The 17,596-nt window shown below is 43.7% G+C and overlaps 1 protein-coding gene across 2 annotated transcripts; it reads left to right on the top strand.

The window, feature by feature from the left end:
• The first annotated feature begins 327 nt into the window (after positions 1–327).
• Positions 328–12,716, top strand: LOC306788846 (phospholipid phosphatase 3-like). Of its 2 annotated transcripts, none has more exons than XM_079284518.1 (6): positions 328–673; positions 6,088–6,245; positions 9,481–9,761; positions 9,919–9,976; positions 10,094–10,270; positions 10,700–12,716. In XM_079284518.1, the coding sequence occupies exons 1-6, from the start codon at positions 547–549 to the stop codon at positions 10,826–10,828; spliced, it is 930 nt and encodes a 309-aa protein (XP_079140644.1). In that variant the 5' UTR covers positions 328–546; the 3' UTR covers positions 10,829–12,716. The 2 variants fall into 2 exon arrangements, with proteins under 2 accessions (XP_079140644.1, XP_079140645.1); XM_079284519.1 differs by lacking the exon at positions 6,088–6,245 and adding an exon at positions 4,958–5,112.
• The last annotated feature ends 4,880 nt before the right edge of the window (positions 12,717–17,596 follow it).

Below are 17,596 nucleotides of genomic sequence, written 5' to 3'. Positions count from 1 at the left end.
TTAATGTTTTCATGTTACACTTGGTCTGTATTACATCATTTGTTGTAGACTAATATAAAACTTCTGTATCGAGAAAAATAGTACCCAATAAAATACTTAACCACGTAAATGTACACTTTGTGCGCCTATTACTGGTTGTTTTTTCATTATCTGGACTTTGCTCTGTGAATCCCCCTCGTTACTGCTGGAGCGAGAGTGTGTGTGTGTGTGTAGGAGCATATGGCATTAATTGAAGGAGGAGCTGGAGGAGTGGTCTTCTTGGAAGGCTCTCACAGGCTCCACTAACTCTAAATACAGGAGTTAAGAACAGTTAGAAGTTAGAAGAAAGCGGGCCGTGATTGTTAGAAGGCAGGAACTAGTGATTACATCTCGAGTGAGCGCGTTTTCTGCACAGCAGACTCATTAGTTTAGACCTGCATGACGACTCCTGCGTTAGGATCCAAGTAGAACCGCCAGCCAAATAGAATAAAGTAAACGCACTGCGATAGCTTTGAAACCAGACTTCTTTATTCCCTTTTTATTTGAACCGCGTAACGCGTTTTTTAAATGCAACGTTTGATATACGAGAAGACGATGGCAGCGGAGACGAAGAACGGCGGGAGTTCAGCGAACAATAAAGACCACAGCAGGAGAAAGTTACTGGTCGGAGTGGATCTCTTCTGCTTGTTTCTAGGTAAGAGACCCACTGAGCGCCAATGACCGTCATCTAAAACACGTGTGGTGCTTTAAGCATGTGTGACGGGTGTTAGTAAGAGACGTTTGGCCTTTTTGACTCAATATTGATACTTTGTAATATCATTTTTAAGTCGAAAGTTACAGGACTCGAAGCGTGTTCACTTTTGCCAACATGTTTCAGCTTGCATTACATCAGCTGTGTGTGTACCTATAGCAACAAGTGATGCCCCGTTAGCAGCTGGAGCCCACACGTTTAGCTGTGACTGCTATTCAGCAACATTGTTTCCAAAAATACATGAGTTGAGCTGATGGAAGTATGATTTTCTCAGCCACCACCCCTAAAAAAAACAGTGCTGGCAGAGGGGAAACTAATGAATTTCTCCTGGTGGGATGTATTTCTTTTGGTTTCCTCAGCCACACCTGTACTGCACCTCTGCTTTGACTCCCTATATTTTCCAGAATGGCTCACATTCCACACCAGCAGGAATTCCCTTGATCTCAACATCTGGCATAATATATATACATATGAATGTGTGTAGTAATTAAGGGAAGTGGTGAAAAGGTCAGACCTGTGTGTGTGTGTGTTCATCAGCACAGGTCCTGTGATGTTTAACAGCTGCACATACTCTGTTACGGTTGTCAATTATTATTGTTACACTGAAGTTTAAACCCAAAAGGTCTTCCTGTCCTTCGGCTTAAACCTTTTGACCCTTCACTGTTTTCCCTCGTGCATTTCCGATGTGTTGGAGCGTTAGTGGAAGAACACGATCGCAAACAGCAAAGCAGTCTTCCAAATATAACACACAATTGTTGCAACTGCACGGGGGAAGCACCAGACCAGCTATTGTTAAAACAATCCCATGAAAGGTCTACAGCATAAATAGCTTTTTCACACCAACTATATTTAGTTCAAGTCTGGTTTTGTCTCTATGTAGAGGGTGAAGCCCCATGATTTGCTCTCCATGTATGTACCTTCCCACAACAAACCAGCAGTGTTTTTTTTTTTTTTGCTGGATGAAGATGTGGTTTAAAGAGACCAACCACAAGGAGGAAATGTACTGGTAATCACCATTCCTCCCATTCGCACACGCTGATTGCAGTTTAGTATAACTGCATCCAGGGATATCTCACTCCTGCTCTCTGTGATGCCACGAGAGCGTCTGTTTTAATTGAAGCGCTGCCCAATTAGAACAGCCAACATGGACCCTGAGATTGTTTTTCATTGTTTTGAGTCACGAAGTTAAATCACAGACAGTTAAAAATTGTACTGGGACATTCGTCTCACTTTAAGGAACGGTCAAATATAGCAGTAGAGACATTTCAATTTGTCACACCAAAATAAAAACAAAGACAGAAGACTCGTATGGGACACATTTTATCACGCGTTGAGATATTAGAAGAGAGGTCCACAATGATATGTTTGAAATGCTTAAATTGAGTTAAAATGTTTACGTGTGTAAATGTATGCTTGTACTTTAGATGTGACATTGCTGTGTATGATTTATTTATGTTTGCAGGTACATGTATTGTTTGTGCCAATCTATTGTCAGCATGACCTTTTTCTTGTTTTTGTGTGTTTTGTATGAATAAAGCAGGAACAGACATGTTGTCCCTGCTTTGTGTGTAATACAAATGTGAATAATAACTGCAGCAGAAGAAAAGCAGCTGTTACACCCACGAGCAATTCAACGCAAATGCCTTTTTATTTAACCCAGGCAGACAGACAGGCAGACAGACACACAGACACACAGGCAGACAGACAGACAGACACACAGAGGGCAGTTTGTGAGGGGGCTGCTCTAAGTAAAAACAACTGCATCTGTGTATACACCACAACTACCTCAGACATGTATGCATTTCTACGCCAGACAGTGAGAGATCCCTGCGAGTGGAAAATGTGCGTCTGTTTATTTGAATAAATCACACTTGGTGTTTTGGCGAATGCCTCCAAAAATATAGTGGGGACTTAATTCAGCGTGAGACTTATACATTAATTCTAGTTTCCACAAACTGCAGCAGTTTGCTGCCAGAGCTGAACTAGGGGAAAGGCAAATGGGCAAGCGTTGAAAAAAAGTGTGTCATGATGATACGTTTTCTCCCATATTTTGATGTGAGACGGTGCTCGGTTATGTGCTGAAACAAAAGTCATAGTCACAGTATTTGCTTGTTTTCAGTTCGGGTCCCCCTGTTGATTGTTGATCAATCAAGGGGAAAAATTGAATAGAAGACGCCTGATGTTGACATTGGCAACTGAAAACGTCCATCTTGTTTGTTTCTGTTGTCTTTGGGTTGGTGTTGAGCTAATCCAAAAGACGTATACGCCTGCTGACTGGTGTTGTTGTTGGCCGGACAAGGACGCCCCCCCCGCCCTCCTCCTCCTCGCCCCCTGGTTAGAAGCGGGAAAGGAGGAAGGGGTTAGGAGGGGAAAATCCTGACATGCTGCGCTCAATGCTGATGCTGCACTGTCTGAGGACTGAGAGGAGAAGAAATCCCCTCCGAGTGTCTGGAAAACAGGACCCGACGGTGTCATGTTTTTCTTCTTCTTTCTAACCAGCCGTTTGAAGCACTTGCCCCTTGCAGGTTCCTTTTTTTTTTAAAAGCTGTGGCCACTTTATTTCATCAATCCATTTGCCACCTCGCTGTCTCTTCATATCACTCTCTGCCTCTGGCCTTGTGGTTCCTATCAGGCCTGTGAATGTGTGTAGAGGCATTTGCAGAGGTCAGGACTCGGGGGTTAATGTGTGTCACATCCAGCACTGTCTGACGCGTGTTTAAAAAAAAAAAAAGATGCTGTTTTGGAAAGTCCTGTGTGGTTCTGTTCATGGCCAGACGAAGCAAACTGCAGGGATAAGACATTCAGGATTCAGGGTACTGTAAAGTACTGTATATTTTTACGGTTACACACCGCCGCTGCTCTTTCTCTCGCCACCAGACTGATTGTAGCTCCGTCCAGGTGTTTGTTTGAAGAGCGGGAATGAAAGCTAGAAAGTTAATAACGTGAATCCTGCTGAATGTGGCGGGAAGGCCAGCCTTGTGGAGTTCCCATCAGGGAGCAGAACTCCGTCTGTAACCTGAGCTCAATCCAGCTGCACCTTCAAAGGCCAAAGTCAGCTGTGTGTGTGCGTGTGTGTGTGTGTGTGTGTGTGTGTGTGTGTGTGTGTGTGTGTGTGTGTGTGTGTGTGTGTGTGTGTGTGTGTGTGTGTGTGTGTGTGTGTGTGTGTGTGTGTGTGTGTGTGTGTGTGTGTGTGTGTGTGTGTGTGTGTGTGTGGACGTAGAGGGTTGAGGGGCTCAGCAACTGAAGCATGTGTTGACATTTTGGCTTGAGAAATCACCACAACCATCCCGCCGTCAGCAGCTCGCAGCACTGACCTCTGCACCCTGGGTGCTTTTTAGCTCTCGAGACGGGGCGACCGGGGAAGAGAGTGTGTGTGAGAAAGTGAACGGCGATGTTTGTTTTCCTTTGTATCAGCAGATCACAGGATTATTCAAAGAGTGACTTGAAAGCTCTGCCGTCGGTTAAATGCCACTTTGAAGGCGATTCTGAAAGTGTTTTCCAAATTCTGTCAGAGATTTGAGGCCTCCCATGGGTACCACGTCCACACTCGGATTTCAAAGTCCTTCATTGAAGCCTTTAGTAACTGGAGAAAATAGTCTATCCCTTTTTTTTAGGGGGCTTGCATCTCGGTAACACCCACTCCTTGTTTGTTTTCAGGAGATAAATAAGATCTTTTTGCCACTTTAAGTGGCGAAAGACACTAAATTGATCAGACGCAAACACCCCCCCAAGGCATCTTAAAGTGGGCCTTTTTAAGTGCACTTGAAAGCCTCTGCAGGAGCGGAAGGATGGCTCTGATACTGTTTTTGTTTTCCCTTGTCAGTTAGCAGCAACAGCCTCTTTCTTCAGAACATGACACATCCAGTCCTTTTAGCGCTAACTCGGCCTCTTTTGAGATCACTCGATGCTATTCACAGCATAAAAGGTTCACTTCAGTCTAAAACAATGATGTAGCTTTGATTTTTGGCAGGAATTCCGACACATTTTGTTCATTTTGGTTCATATACTCATGACGGCGTCAGTGTCAGTTATGAAAACCGGATGGTATATACATAATACATGTCTGTTGGGAGTTTTTTTCAAATGTTTGTATGAATTTCTAAAATGTCCTGTCTTGTGGGCGTCTCTGTTTGTCTTCCTGTTGATGTCTGTTGATGTAGCTGTGTCCACTGATGTGGTTTAAAGAGCCGTCTGACCTTTTTTGATCCTGTGTGTCCAACCATACAGTGTTGCTTGTTGCCGTGTTTTTGCACAAATGTCCCTTCACGCCTTACCAGAGAGGATTCTTCTGCAATGACAACAGCATCGGGCTGACCTATAAGGGCAGCACGGTGTCCACCACCACGCTCACAGCCGTGGGCGTCGCTGTGCCCGTGGCCTCAGTAAGTCCTGCTGTGGTACTGCGAGACAACCAGGGAACACATGTCGGGACACTCTCTCAGGTCATCCAGTGGTTCGCTTGTGACGCCCCAAAAGACGTTATTGGTTCGACAGGCTCTGACTCACACTCTGGGGTTTCGTGTTGTACCTCGTTAGCTGCAAATCGTGTATGCTGTGCATTAATGCCAACCATTTTCCAAAGTTACCGTGTATTACCATCAGCTGTCAGATTGATTTCCTAGGGCCAGCCATTGTGTCACATTTATTTCACTACTGTAAGCAAATGTATTAATAACTGTTAAAGTCATTTATAAGATAAAAATATCAAAGACTTGCTGAGCTCGATGGTTAACTCTTGACCTGTTAATAATTGTTGTTTGTAAAGATGGAACTGCCAGTTATAATGTCAGGAAATGGAGGAAATGCCTGTGACTTGTTCATTTGAGAAGAACCAGGGAATTTACGTCATTTTTGCTGAGAAATAACACAAAATACAAACATAAAGCACAAAATCAACTTTTAAAATTGTTGCCATTATTTTCTGTAAAGTGATGTTTAGGTTATTTTTTATTTCCAAATTTCTGCTGCTCATTGTAATTCTGTAGTGAAATGAATAGAAACGTCTGGCAGCCATAAGAGAGTCTGAAAATGTCAGGTGTGCTTTGGAAAATGGCGAGCAGTGAAAAAAACACCATGTATGGCCCTTTAAGACACACACAGGTCTGGTCAAACGTTCCCACTAATGGTGACTATTGAACAAAGATGGAGTCATTATTTATGAATTAGTCACATAACAGCCACAGAATGGATTGAGCCTGTCCCAGATGTTCCCTTGTTGCAGCTTGCTCGTACCTGCGACCTCTGTAATATACGTATCATTAACCCAGCACCTCCATCTCTCTCTCTCCCTCCCTCCCTCCCTCACCCCCACCCCCCCTTTCTTTCTCTCTGTACCGCTCACTGCTTCTTCACACTAGCCGGCCTGCCTTTCTTGGTCATTGAGACCAGTGCTGTTCGTCCTTACCATAGAGGCTTTTACTGCGACGATGAGTCCATCATGTACCCGGCCAAACACGGAGACACCATTAGCGACGGTGTGCTTAGCGCTGCTGGCATTCTAATCACCATCCTCTCTGTAAGTCACCTCACTCTGATCACTAATGTCATCATCACTCTTTTGTGTGTTTCAGCAGCCTTCACCATTACTAGCAGCACCCACTGACACCTTGTACCAGATGTTGACCTCGTCATTTTTCTCATCCTCAGTGCATTGTAATATTTGTCAAAAAAGTGCTCTGTGTTTATTACAACATTTCTAACAATATATTATAATATGGGAAGGACATAGAGATTTGAAACTGTTGAATCAAATGCAATGTGTTCGTGCTTTTCTCCAACCAATGCGTGCACACCCCCACTGTCATGTTAAGAGAAATCCCCTTGTTGCTGCCTGCATTATAGGGCTTAATCTGACTGGTGACTCATTGTGGGTATAAACTGAGATTATCCTCCATGATTACACCGTACCTGTGCTATCTGTCCCGCTCTTTGGCTTCAGCACATTCCAGATAAAAAGCAACATTTGTTCAAGGCCTTTCTCCTCGGGGGGCTTAAGATGACCCCGTTGATTATTAAGGCACTTTAGCAAGTGAAGTGTTCTGTAGTTTGTTGCAATCTCTTTTGTGTCCAAGATCTGCACACTAAACCGTCATCCACACGTCCTCTTATCAATTTCATTTTTATCCATTTGCCACCGTTCAGAGGTTGAAGCTTAACGCTGCTGAACTAACAAATGTGAGACAAATGCAGAAAGAAAACTGCTGGATCTTGACACTCGGTATGCCAAATGTCAGTTTCACTCTATTAACTATATTTCTGGAAATTACGCTAAAGCATTTTGACTGCATGCAACTTGATTGATATTGGAATGTGGATACATCAGAAAGCAATACAGTATAATAATAACTATTTATATAGCACCTTTTTAAAACGGACAAAGCAGCAGTATTGTTTGCAAGTGCCTTAGCTAACGACAGTAACTTGCTAACATTAGGTCGCTAACAGCTAACTCATTATTTTTAGTTATCAGCTGCACCCCTGGCAGACATAAAGTGCTAAAATAACCCTTTGACATGCTGAAATCTTACGTTTTTAGCTACAGGAGTTTAGTTTGCGCTGTTGGTTCTCCCCTCCTGTGAGTGTGACGTGTTGCGCTCTGTCTCTAAGCTTTTCCCTGTTGAGCAATGCGTCGGTCTACACGGCTTCGTGGTGGCTATTTCAGCTAGACTTTACACAAATGACTGCGACCAAAAGCGTTTTTTCGTAAATTTGAAATGACAAGTTACTCCCTTTATCTTATTATTGCTCATCACTCCATTTATATCTGTCTTGACTTAATCTAATTTGCAAATTGAATTGACCATTGGACCGTAACGCCTACAACGCACTAGACAGCAGTGCCCTCCTCCTGGAGAGCAGACTGCGATACGGTCTTGGGGTCACAGGGGTTTTCATGGTGAGGAGGAGTTCTGGCCCGTGTAATTATGGTTGACGCAATGGTTTGTTCGACTAAATGCTGTAATTGGTGGGGTGGAATTGTGGTGGAGGCCCGAAACAAGAAGGCTTTGCCAGATATCAAATTGTCCTCCTTACAAAACGTGACCAAAACGTGTCCATCTCCATGCTGGAGCACTGTGGACAGCGTTTATGTTTTCTAAACCAGAAAGCACCAACATTAGTTCACTTCGTGCTTCGTTTCCCACTGAAGAGATCTTAAAAGAGGCCACGTCCTTTGATAATTCATGCAGCCCTAGTTTAGAAGAAACAAAAACACCAGGGTGTGATTGTGGGAATACAAGACGTTTGACATGATCCTCAAATCATCCTTGCACCCATGATTATCTCTTGAGGTCTCAGTGTAACAGCTACACATCCTACAACGCCAATGAATTTATTCATTCACACAGTTAAATAGTTTCACACAAGGGGAACCAGATGTGTTTTCTCCCCGTTCCCTCTTTCCCATGGAAGCAGCTGGGCTTTATCGTGCTGGCTCTAAAGGCCTGGATGGTGGAAAACAACACACTCTATCGGCTTGTTAATTCTCCGCGAGGGCTACCCCCCCCCCCCCCCCCCCCCCCGGCACAGAGAGTTTCCCAGAGTGAGACTTTATTTCTGCGCCCCGCAAAAGAATGTCCGATGAAGCCGAGATACGAACATGAAAACAGCCAGAAAAAACCCCCCCGTGTGAAATCGGAGCCGTTTCGGAGAAGCAGCCGGAGAAGCGAAAAACAAACGTGCCCCCGACGTGCCTGGTGGAGTCTGGCCACCAAAATCAGACACGTCGCCTAGCTCAGTGTTTTCTGCTGATTAGAACCAGCGGTGCCCCCCCCCCCTGCTCCTTCCCACTCCACTCCTCATTCCTCCTCTCACCTTTCTCTTTTTTTACCCCCCCTTTCTCCTCCTCTCCTCTTTTTTAGCTTTCTATCCTCTCCTCCTGTTACTCTGCCCTCCGTCCCTCCACTTTCTCCCTGGAACTCTCCCCTCCTGGAACTCTCCCCCCCCCCGCACTCTCTCGTTCCGACTCCTCTTCCACACTTTCGTTTGTGAGGAAGACAACAAGCGATGAGGTGATTGTGAAGGCCTCGTTGAGCTGGAACAGCTGCTGTGTGTTATGGCTGTCCACCTCCCCCCTAAGTGCGCCTTACACGTCAATCGTCGGTTTTAGACGGTGGTTTATTTACACACTTTCAGAAAACTATACATGGCGGACAGTTTGAGTTGCCTCCCACATCGCCTCACTGTTTTCTCTCAGAAGTAGAATGGCGCAGGTAAACTCGGTCAACTTTAAAGTAGCCCTCTGCAAACCACTGAATTCTGTTTTAGATATCGTAATAACAGCTTGATCCTGGAAAAAAAAGGTTCATTTAGCCACATTACATCGCTTAAATTCTCCACTCTGACCATCAGAGTTCTCTATATCCAGCGCCCAAACGTCCACCTTCACCAGATCACACACTTGTATATTTCCACAAGAGCTTAGTGCCGGTGCACTGTGAAGTTTGGCGAGCACAGGAGACGTCTAAAGGCAGGGAAAGAGCTTAACCTCACGAGAACAACTTTATTAGGATTTTATTATGTTCGGATAATGAGCAATAAACACTTGGTTGAGTATTAAATTACATGTGAAATACGAGCATCGCACATGGTAATGCTTTTTCCAAGTAATGCTTTTTCTCATGAAATATTTTGGCTCTTCTGCGCTCGCACATTTTCACAGAGCCCTCAAGAGATGTGAATTAAGTGCTCAGGAATTAGAGTGGACTGTGTTACATTCATGATGTTCACGTTCTGTGTTACCATCCCTTCAGATCATCATCGGGGAGAGCTACCGGATCTACTTTCTGAACGAGGGATCCAAGTCGTTTGTAGGGAACCCCTACTTATCTGCGCTGTACAAGCAAGTGGGCGTGTTCATCTTCGGCTGCGCCATCAGCCAGTCCTTCACCGACATCGCCAAAGTGTCAGTGGGCCGCATGCGCCCTCACTTCCTCGACGTGTGCAAGCCGGACTTCTCCACTATCAACTGCTCCCTGGGCTACATCACTGACTACCAGTGTCAGGGGCCAGAGAGCAAAGTTCAGGAGGCCAGGTATTGTGACAGATTGAGAGAAACGTACAGAAACGTCTTTTAAAAACTTGTTTTGCATTAAGAAAACGTTTAAAAACGCATAATTTAAAATGTTGCATCAGTATTTGTACAGACTGTAAGCTGTGGTGCAATGCTGACTGCCCTCTATTCTTCTCAGGAAGTCTTTCTTCTCTGGACATGCATCATTCTCCATGTACACCATGCTTTACCTGGTGGTGAGTAGCTGGAGTGTTGTGTCGTGTATAAATACACCGTATTAAGAGGAAATTTCCCTCCCACAGATTCGAAAGAGTTTCTCTCTAAATCACCTCACAATTGTGTCTCTTTTGCAGTTTTACCTGCAGTCTCGCTTCAATTGGCATGGAGCTCGCCTGCTGCGCCCTCTGACCCAGTTCACCCTCGTCATGATGTCCTTCTACACGGGCCTGTCCCGAGTCTCTGATCACAAGCACCACCCCACTGATGTCCTGGCGGGTTTCGTGCAGGGAGCCCTGGTGGCCTACTGCATAGTGAGTGGTTCTATCATGTTGCAATCTTGTAATCTTATAATTAGATCAGAAATCATTAAGAATTTGAGTGTCCTTAACTATGAGTTACTTTCCTAATGTGTTATTTCTAACTTTTCACGTGAATAATAATATTGATTATAACTTCATTGACGTAGCCTTCTTTTGGCTGTTAGCATTACCATGAAACGTGAGACCGTGTTTGTGAATTATATTGTAGAGAGGCTGCATGGAAATGGTGAACAGAAAGGGGCCTAACACAGAAGCTTGAGGAACTCCATACTGTATCTGTAAAGGGAAGGAAGTGACGATTCCTTGGTCAACAGAAAAGGATGAAACGGGGACAGGGGAAATATTGTTTATCAGACACTTCTTTGCACCACTTTGCAATGACTCCGATGTTCAAACTATTATTTTCTTTTCACTCCGCAGGTATTTTTCGTATCTGATTTGTTCAAGCCCAAAGGTAGACGTTCTAACCTTTTGCCAACCCCAGTGAAGAAAGATCTTGTTCCTCCGGCAGACATCAGAGAGCGGAGCAACCACCTCATCATGGCATAGAGAAGGCCGCAAACTGACATAACCCTGACCTGTGCCATTTCAATCACTGCTACAGCCACTGGTCAATACTGGTTGAATAAACTCCCAACAATCTGGATAATGCAGACAAAACATGGAGTCTTGAACATCTCAGTTGATGAGAAGAGGCCACGGAAAACAGTCGAGAAAGTTTTGCTTTCTCAACGGAAATTCTCATCTTTTTCCTCAGTCTCGCCAGACATTTTAATGTGGAAAAGAGAGAGGACAAGGATATTTGTACCGCTTCTGTTATGAAGATCATTGGAGACTCTCCTCTGTCGAGGCCTTTTCCGTGGATAAAAGTCTGAAATGAAACAAAACTGAGAAATGGAAGCTGTAAACTTTTGGAAGCTTTTGTGCCTTCTCCCGTCGGCTGCATCCAGCGTGGGAGCTACACTTATATTCCTGCCACTCACTCACTGTGTGACTAATACAAACAAATCATGACAAAGAAACAAATTCCTTGATTTCATGAAGGATGTTTGTTTGGTTTTATTACAAACATAAGCATTGCATGTGTGATTTATAGCACCATTTTAGCTAAACTCAGTACTGTTTGTCACCACTTGAATGACCTGAAGTGAAGCTTTTGGAAAGCTTTGTAAACGTTTGTTTGTTGTCCATAATGTAGTGTAGCTCCTTTAGAAAGTGCACATAAGTTACAGTAGGTGTAAAGTACAGTAAGAGTGTGTGTTGGATGTGGGCCTCTTTCTGCTGGCTAGGACGAGCCCCCACTGAGCCATTTAATGAAATGACTGTCTGTTATATGTACCAGACGGGCGCTCACAAGTGTTAGGTCACAGTGTGTGTGTGTGTGTGTGTGTGTGTGTGTGTGTGTGTGTGTGTGTGTGTGTGTGTGTGTGTGTGTGTGTGTGTGTGTGTGTGTGTGTGTGTGTGTGTGTGTGTGTGTGTGTGTGTGTGTGTGTGTGTGTGTATTTTGCGTATGCCCGTGTGTGTGTACCGGTATGTCTGTGTTTGGGTGAGGTCTTCCTTTGAGTGTGTCTTGTCGATATATATTTCAGTGTTTTATAGCCTACAAATGTGCCTCTCTTCAGAGAACAAGCACCTGCACCAACACGTAACTTAGAGACAGAAACACTGTGGAAGAAAGCATCACATGTTACTACTAATCATAGTGTTGATTCACTTCACCGAGAAATCTTGTGATATACTGTATGCTACACAGGCATAAATACATTTAGAGTACAGACAAGGACTTCCTCGAGCAGTATCAAAGCACAATTTAGCAAAACAGTAATTTAAAAAATCATTATTTTGGGACATTGTGACCTCTTAGTAGCTCATTGAGTTGTAAAGTAATACAGAAGGGCTGGCAATGGGGCTCTGCATTTAAACAGACGAAAATCTATTCCATTGAATTTTTATAGGAATGAGTCTAATATGTTTGGCATGACATTGAAATGTTAACATTTTAGAAAACAACAACTTTAAAACCACTGACTGAGAGCGTCATCCCAACTCTGTTCTAAGTAACTCAGATGAGCTTTGATGTGCCGCTTATAGGGAAACTATTTTTTACGGCATCAGAAGATTTCGCGTGCTACCATACATGTGTATACATCCAATATATCTTTTGAAGATACGCCCACTATGACTTGTGTGTCGAGACCTGTGTAAATGTAAAACGTGCTGCTTTAAAGAGGCAACGCTTGGCAGATGTCATCCAGTACGGTTGACAACTTGTGAATATTAAGTTTTATGAACAACAAAGCTCTCAAGGCAGACTGCTTCTGTGCATTTATTAAAAAATGCCTTTTAATATTTTTGTAATGTCATGTGAAATTTTGTACAATGAAACTGTAAGACGTATCAAAGATAAAATGTCTTTAATAAAAACATAAAAGATCAAGAGCAGCGTACCGTGATGTGTTTTTTTTCACTCTCTGTGTCTCTGTGTCGTACATGGCATGTGTGAGAATCTCTTCACTTTTGTACTAATTCAGAAGCCGGCCAACTGTGCGTGTGATGGAAAGATCTGGGCGTGGGGCAATGGTAAGACTTCCATGCTCGGCTTCCTGTGGGGAAATAGTGTACATTCCAGGCTTTAACCCCTCTCCCCAATGGCTCTCTGGAATAATATAGACTCCACACAGAAAGTATGCCAGAGTGGCAAAGTACATTCACATGTGAGAATGCTTAGAAGCAATGTAATTTGCCTTCAGTGTCTTGTATTGCCTCCACATAAAACCTGAATAAACCACAGAGCATCAACAGGCTGTACATGTTAATTTCCTGCACGTGTCAGCACATCCCGAGCTGGGTTTTGTGGTGGTCACATGGTATCTTAAGCCGATTGATTTCACTGTGGATCAGGTGCAGTGCCCAGAAGGAGATTGGACTTGATTAGTTTTATTATGCTGCAATATGTGTTTGGTTTTTATGACCACGCCATGGGTGATACTTATATGCAGCAGCTGTCTTGTGTTATGACTACTATTGAATGACTGTTTCCAATGTCTTAATTGGACACAAGACTGCAGCCTATAAGTGTTTGCTTTGTCGTCCAATTAAAATTTGTCACCACTTTGGTCCAAACTGAAACATCTCAACGATTGGATGGATTGCCGTGCCTAGAGGATAACCGTGACTTTGGTGATCCCCAGGCTTTGTCTCTAGCACACAATAAAGTTGATCATTTTGGTTTTCAGTGAAATTGATCTACAACTATTATTGCATGAAATTTGGCAGAGACATTCATGTATTGTCCCCCATGAATGTAACTTAATGACTTTGTTGATCCTCTGATTTGTCATTTAACGCCAGCAGCAGGCCAAAGCTTTCACCTATCCAGTGAGATATTTGAACAAAATAGCCTTTGCACAGCTTTTTGTACACATCTTCATGGTCCCCTGACTTTTCCTCTCGCACTATCTAAAGGTTCAAATTGAAGGTTATAATATAAGTGAAATGTCTTGGCAGCTACTGGATGTCCACCTGAAGATTATTTGAAAAAATGAGATCCCATAACTTGTTTTGTAAACATGCTACACTTGAACCTGTTAGCACTGTCACTGTGAGCATGTTAGCATACAAATGTTAGCATTTAGCTCAAAGCTATTCTTCAAGAAGTCGCTAGCTTGTCTTGCTATGACCGTCTCAGGAGCAACAATGTTGTGTAGCCCTTTCCTTTTGTTATGACTACTGCTAAATTAGTTTCTCCTCGTTCTTCATTGGTCGATATTAGGCTTTTGTATTGTTATGTTAACTTGCTACCGTCCTCTGACTAGTTTCCATCTCGCTTGGCCTCTTCTCTCGAAACCAAACATGGAGCGTGTTTGATCTAAGTGATCTAATGAAGGTGTAAAGACGTCTTTGCTACCAAACATGGCAGTGCCTATAAGTCCATGAGTGTTGCTCTCTCTCTTCAACAAATATCAACATCCAGTGCCAAAAAGCCTGACTTAATGTTTATCTTTGTGAACCAGTCCTGACCGGCTCCATTAAACCATCATGGGTGCAAGATTTTCTCAAAGATATCTTTGGTTGTAATTGAAAGTGATAGAAGTGGAGTATATATTTTTAGTACTCACCAGACCAACAAATGGCACAGCATTAGTTTTCGCCGGAGCCATTTTTCTTGTTGGGATTCAAAGAGGCTTTCTTGATCAGCAGATCTTAACATAACAGAATCCTTTTCATGTGGTCCGGAGAAAAGGAAAAACTGTTGTGTGGTTCCACCGCAGTTTAACCCCTTTTACTTGTGAAGTAATTACCCTGTGTGATTGACAAATTATTCTCATGAACTCTGTCGTACTGTTGTGGTTGCTCAGAAGTGATGACTTTATTCTCTTTCTTATTCATCTCCTACACACACACACACACACACACACACACACACACACACACACACACACACACACACAATTAAACCACCATCCCCTTTGCCACTGAGATTGTAACTGTTTTCACTTTAATGAGTAAACTGATGCATTTTCACATCACCCAAACACAGTTACTGCTTACACACTCTTCAGATGCCACTATGAGCTGTCTTTTTACAACGTGAAAGCTATTTTTGGCTGTTTGTCATGGTTTGGTCTTACTATTACCAATTTGTAGTTTTTGTAAAAAAAAGTCACTTGAGTGAAAAGGAGTAAGAAGCAAAGAGAACAAACCAACCTGGTTCATTCTTCTTGAAAGGCTGTACTTCTGAGAGTTTGGCCCGTCTGCTCCTTCAGTCGACTTGAAGCCTGTCATACAGTCTGAAGCCACACAACATTATTGGCAGTCGTCGCTGAGGTCATTTGTCCTCTCTCTGACAGATGGAGGGATGCTGAGAGGAAGCGAGGCACACCCTCCAAATGTCCTGGCTGATAAGTGACCTCATTACAGCTCCTCCGGGCATGTTTTTCTTATTCACAGAACACCATGATGACGGCTGGCTCCCCAGGAGACCTTGGCTTTTGAGCCGTGCCAAGCATTTGGACTTTCGGAGAGTTTTTCATTACTTGGCTCATGGCACACAATCAGTTTCCAGGGCTATCGCTATCAGACTGAAACATTTACATATACAGGGAAATTCACCAAATCTCTCTACACTCGTTGTTTACAAGCACATTCTTCACTCTCAAATGTTCTGTTTGAGTGAACTGGAACAAAAGCGAGGAGAAGACAGCAGGCCTATGCTGCGTTCACACCGGTCGCGTTGATTTTTTGACGGGCGTCGAGATTACATACAAAGTCTATGCACAGACGCGATGAGACGCTTTTTCGCGTTGGACGCCGCAAAAATCGCCAACGCGCGAGTTGAAATTTTTCAACTTCTGCGACATAATCGCGTGACGCTGTGGCGCGATAGCCTATCAGCGTTGAGTTGCTCCCCCTGTCATCCTGCCGTTGTTGAATCAGGAAATGAATCCTGTAGCCGTCTGTGTTCACCCAGAGGTCTACGATACCTCATATCAATAGAGACCGGACCAAACTATGTGTATGTAAACCATACGGTACAAACAATGAATAGACGCTGCCGTATTTACGTCTACATGACGTTATTGAGTGCTGGTGGAGCTGCTACGATGTTAGCATAGCCTAGCACCGATCCATCAGAGCTCCATTGAGAAGAACAGTAGCCTACAAATCGGTATCATTACGTAGTTATTTCAGAGTCCCTTTTTGTCGGTTTATTTTCCGTTGAATCACAGCCAAATCAGTTTATTTTGTGTTCCTACAGCTGTAGTAAACAGCGACCGGTGGCTTGCTAGACACAGTGAATACAGCTCGATACAATCCACGGAGCTCCTCTGAACAATATTATGAACCAGACATGACGGCGTTTGAGGGACTTCCACAACACGTACAAAGCAGCAATTGTCCTAATTCCTTTCACGGTTGAAAGCGGAAAGAAATGACGGCCAGGTGAACGGCTTCCAGTCGATAAACCACGCCCCCTCTCCGGAGCTACGCGATTTTGCGGCGTTTGGTGTGAACACGACCGGCGGCGCATTGGACGCGATTTTGCAGTGCGTCAAAAAATCAACGCGACCGGTGTGAACGCAGCATCAAACATGTAAGTCTCCTTTCTCTGCCCCTCACTCAACCACAAACACAATACATGCAAACACCCCATTGTGTTTGTGCCCAGAAGCCCTCAGACTTCAAGTTGCAGTGCTGCAGCTGTAATTAATTCTCTCTGTTTCTCTCTTTCATTCTTTCTCTCCTCATCCTCCCCTGTGTCTGGATAATGTAAACATCAAGAGGGAGGCGAACTCTCTGCCACCACTACCTTTACAGCTGATCTGGAGACAGGGCCACACTGACCGGGAGTCTGAGGCTGACACAGGCGAATGTACACAGAGGGTTAAGTGCGATTAGTGTTTGGCTTGTTATGTTGCAACATTTTGTTGACAGTTTAACCCTATCCTGGAGCTTTTACAGCTCAACATCAACATTGTTGTTGCAAAACCTTTTTTGTAGAGACATCCTGTGTTCCAACATGATTACCTCCCTCATCATTCTCTTGACACTTCACCTTAAAACTTGTAATTTCATGTGAGAAGGTTTTCAGAAAAAGAATGTCTAGAGTCACAATAATATGCCTCTCTGGGTATCTGTGAACCCCAGCGGCTCGGCGCAGATCAATGAATCAGGATTACAGGACACTTACAAGCAATTTATCATTCATGCTCTCCAGAGGATGAACCATTTGCATTTTAGACCCTCGATGAGATTTCCGAGGACAATCGTCAGGTGAATCACAATATACTCAAATTAATTTCCATCATTTCATTTCATTGTGACTATTCATTGTTCCCAGAAGACTTCAAAGCAAAAGGCTTATTGTAATTTGCTGAACACAATCATGCTCATCAGGGGAGGATCCTTTGTAAATGTGATGATTCCACAACTTACCTTCATCCCAGTGACACCCTGAGGTCAAACTTTAAAGTTGTAGCTCCCCTAACAACAAGGCAGTAAGAATAGTGTACTACTGGACAACGACAGCTGTACTGGTGGGGTTTTAGACTTCATGCATTGTTTCGTGTTTCATGTCACAGGCATGCAGCGACTTCCATAAGATCTCTAAACGCACACTAGCATGTTACTTGAAGCTCTTTAAAAGCCATTTCTCACAGAAACCTCGGCTCCCTTCACCCCTTAAAGACATATACCCCCACTCATTCCCAACATCTCAAAAATGATTTGCAACCCCAAAATCCCAAGGCCAACACCCCCCCCCCCCCTCTCTCTCTCAATTCTTTCTCTGCTGAAGAATTTGAACAAATTACCTCC

The sequence above is a fragment of the Melanostigma gelatinosum genome (genome assembly GCF_949748355.1).
Source record: "Melanostigma gelatinosum genome assembly, chromosome: 15".
Classification (NCBI taxonomy): Eukaryota; Metazoa; Chordata; class Actinopteri; order Perciformes; family Zoarcidae; genus Melanostigma; species Melanostigma gelatinosum.
Note: the sequence above shows the minus strand (reverse complement) of the source record. Positions and strands in the feature narration are given on the sequence as shown.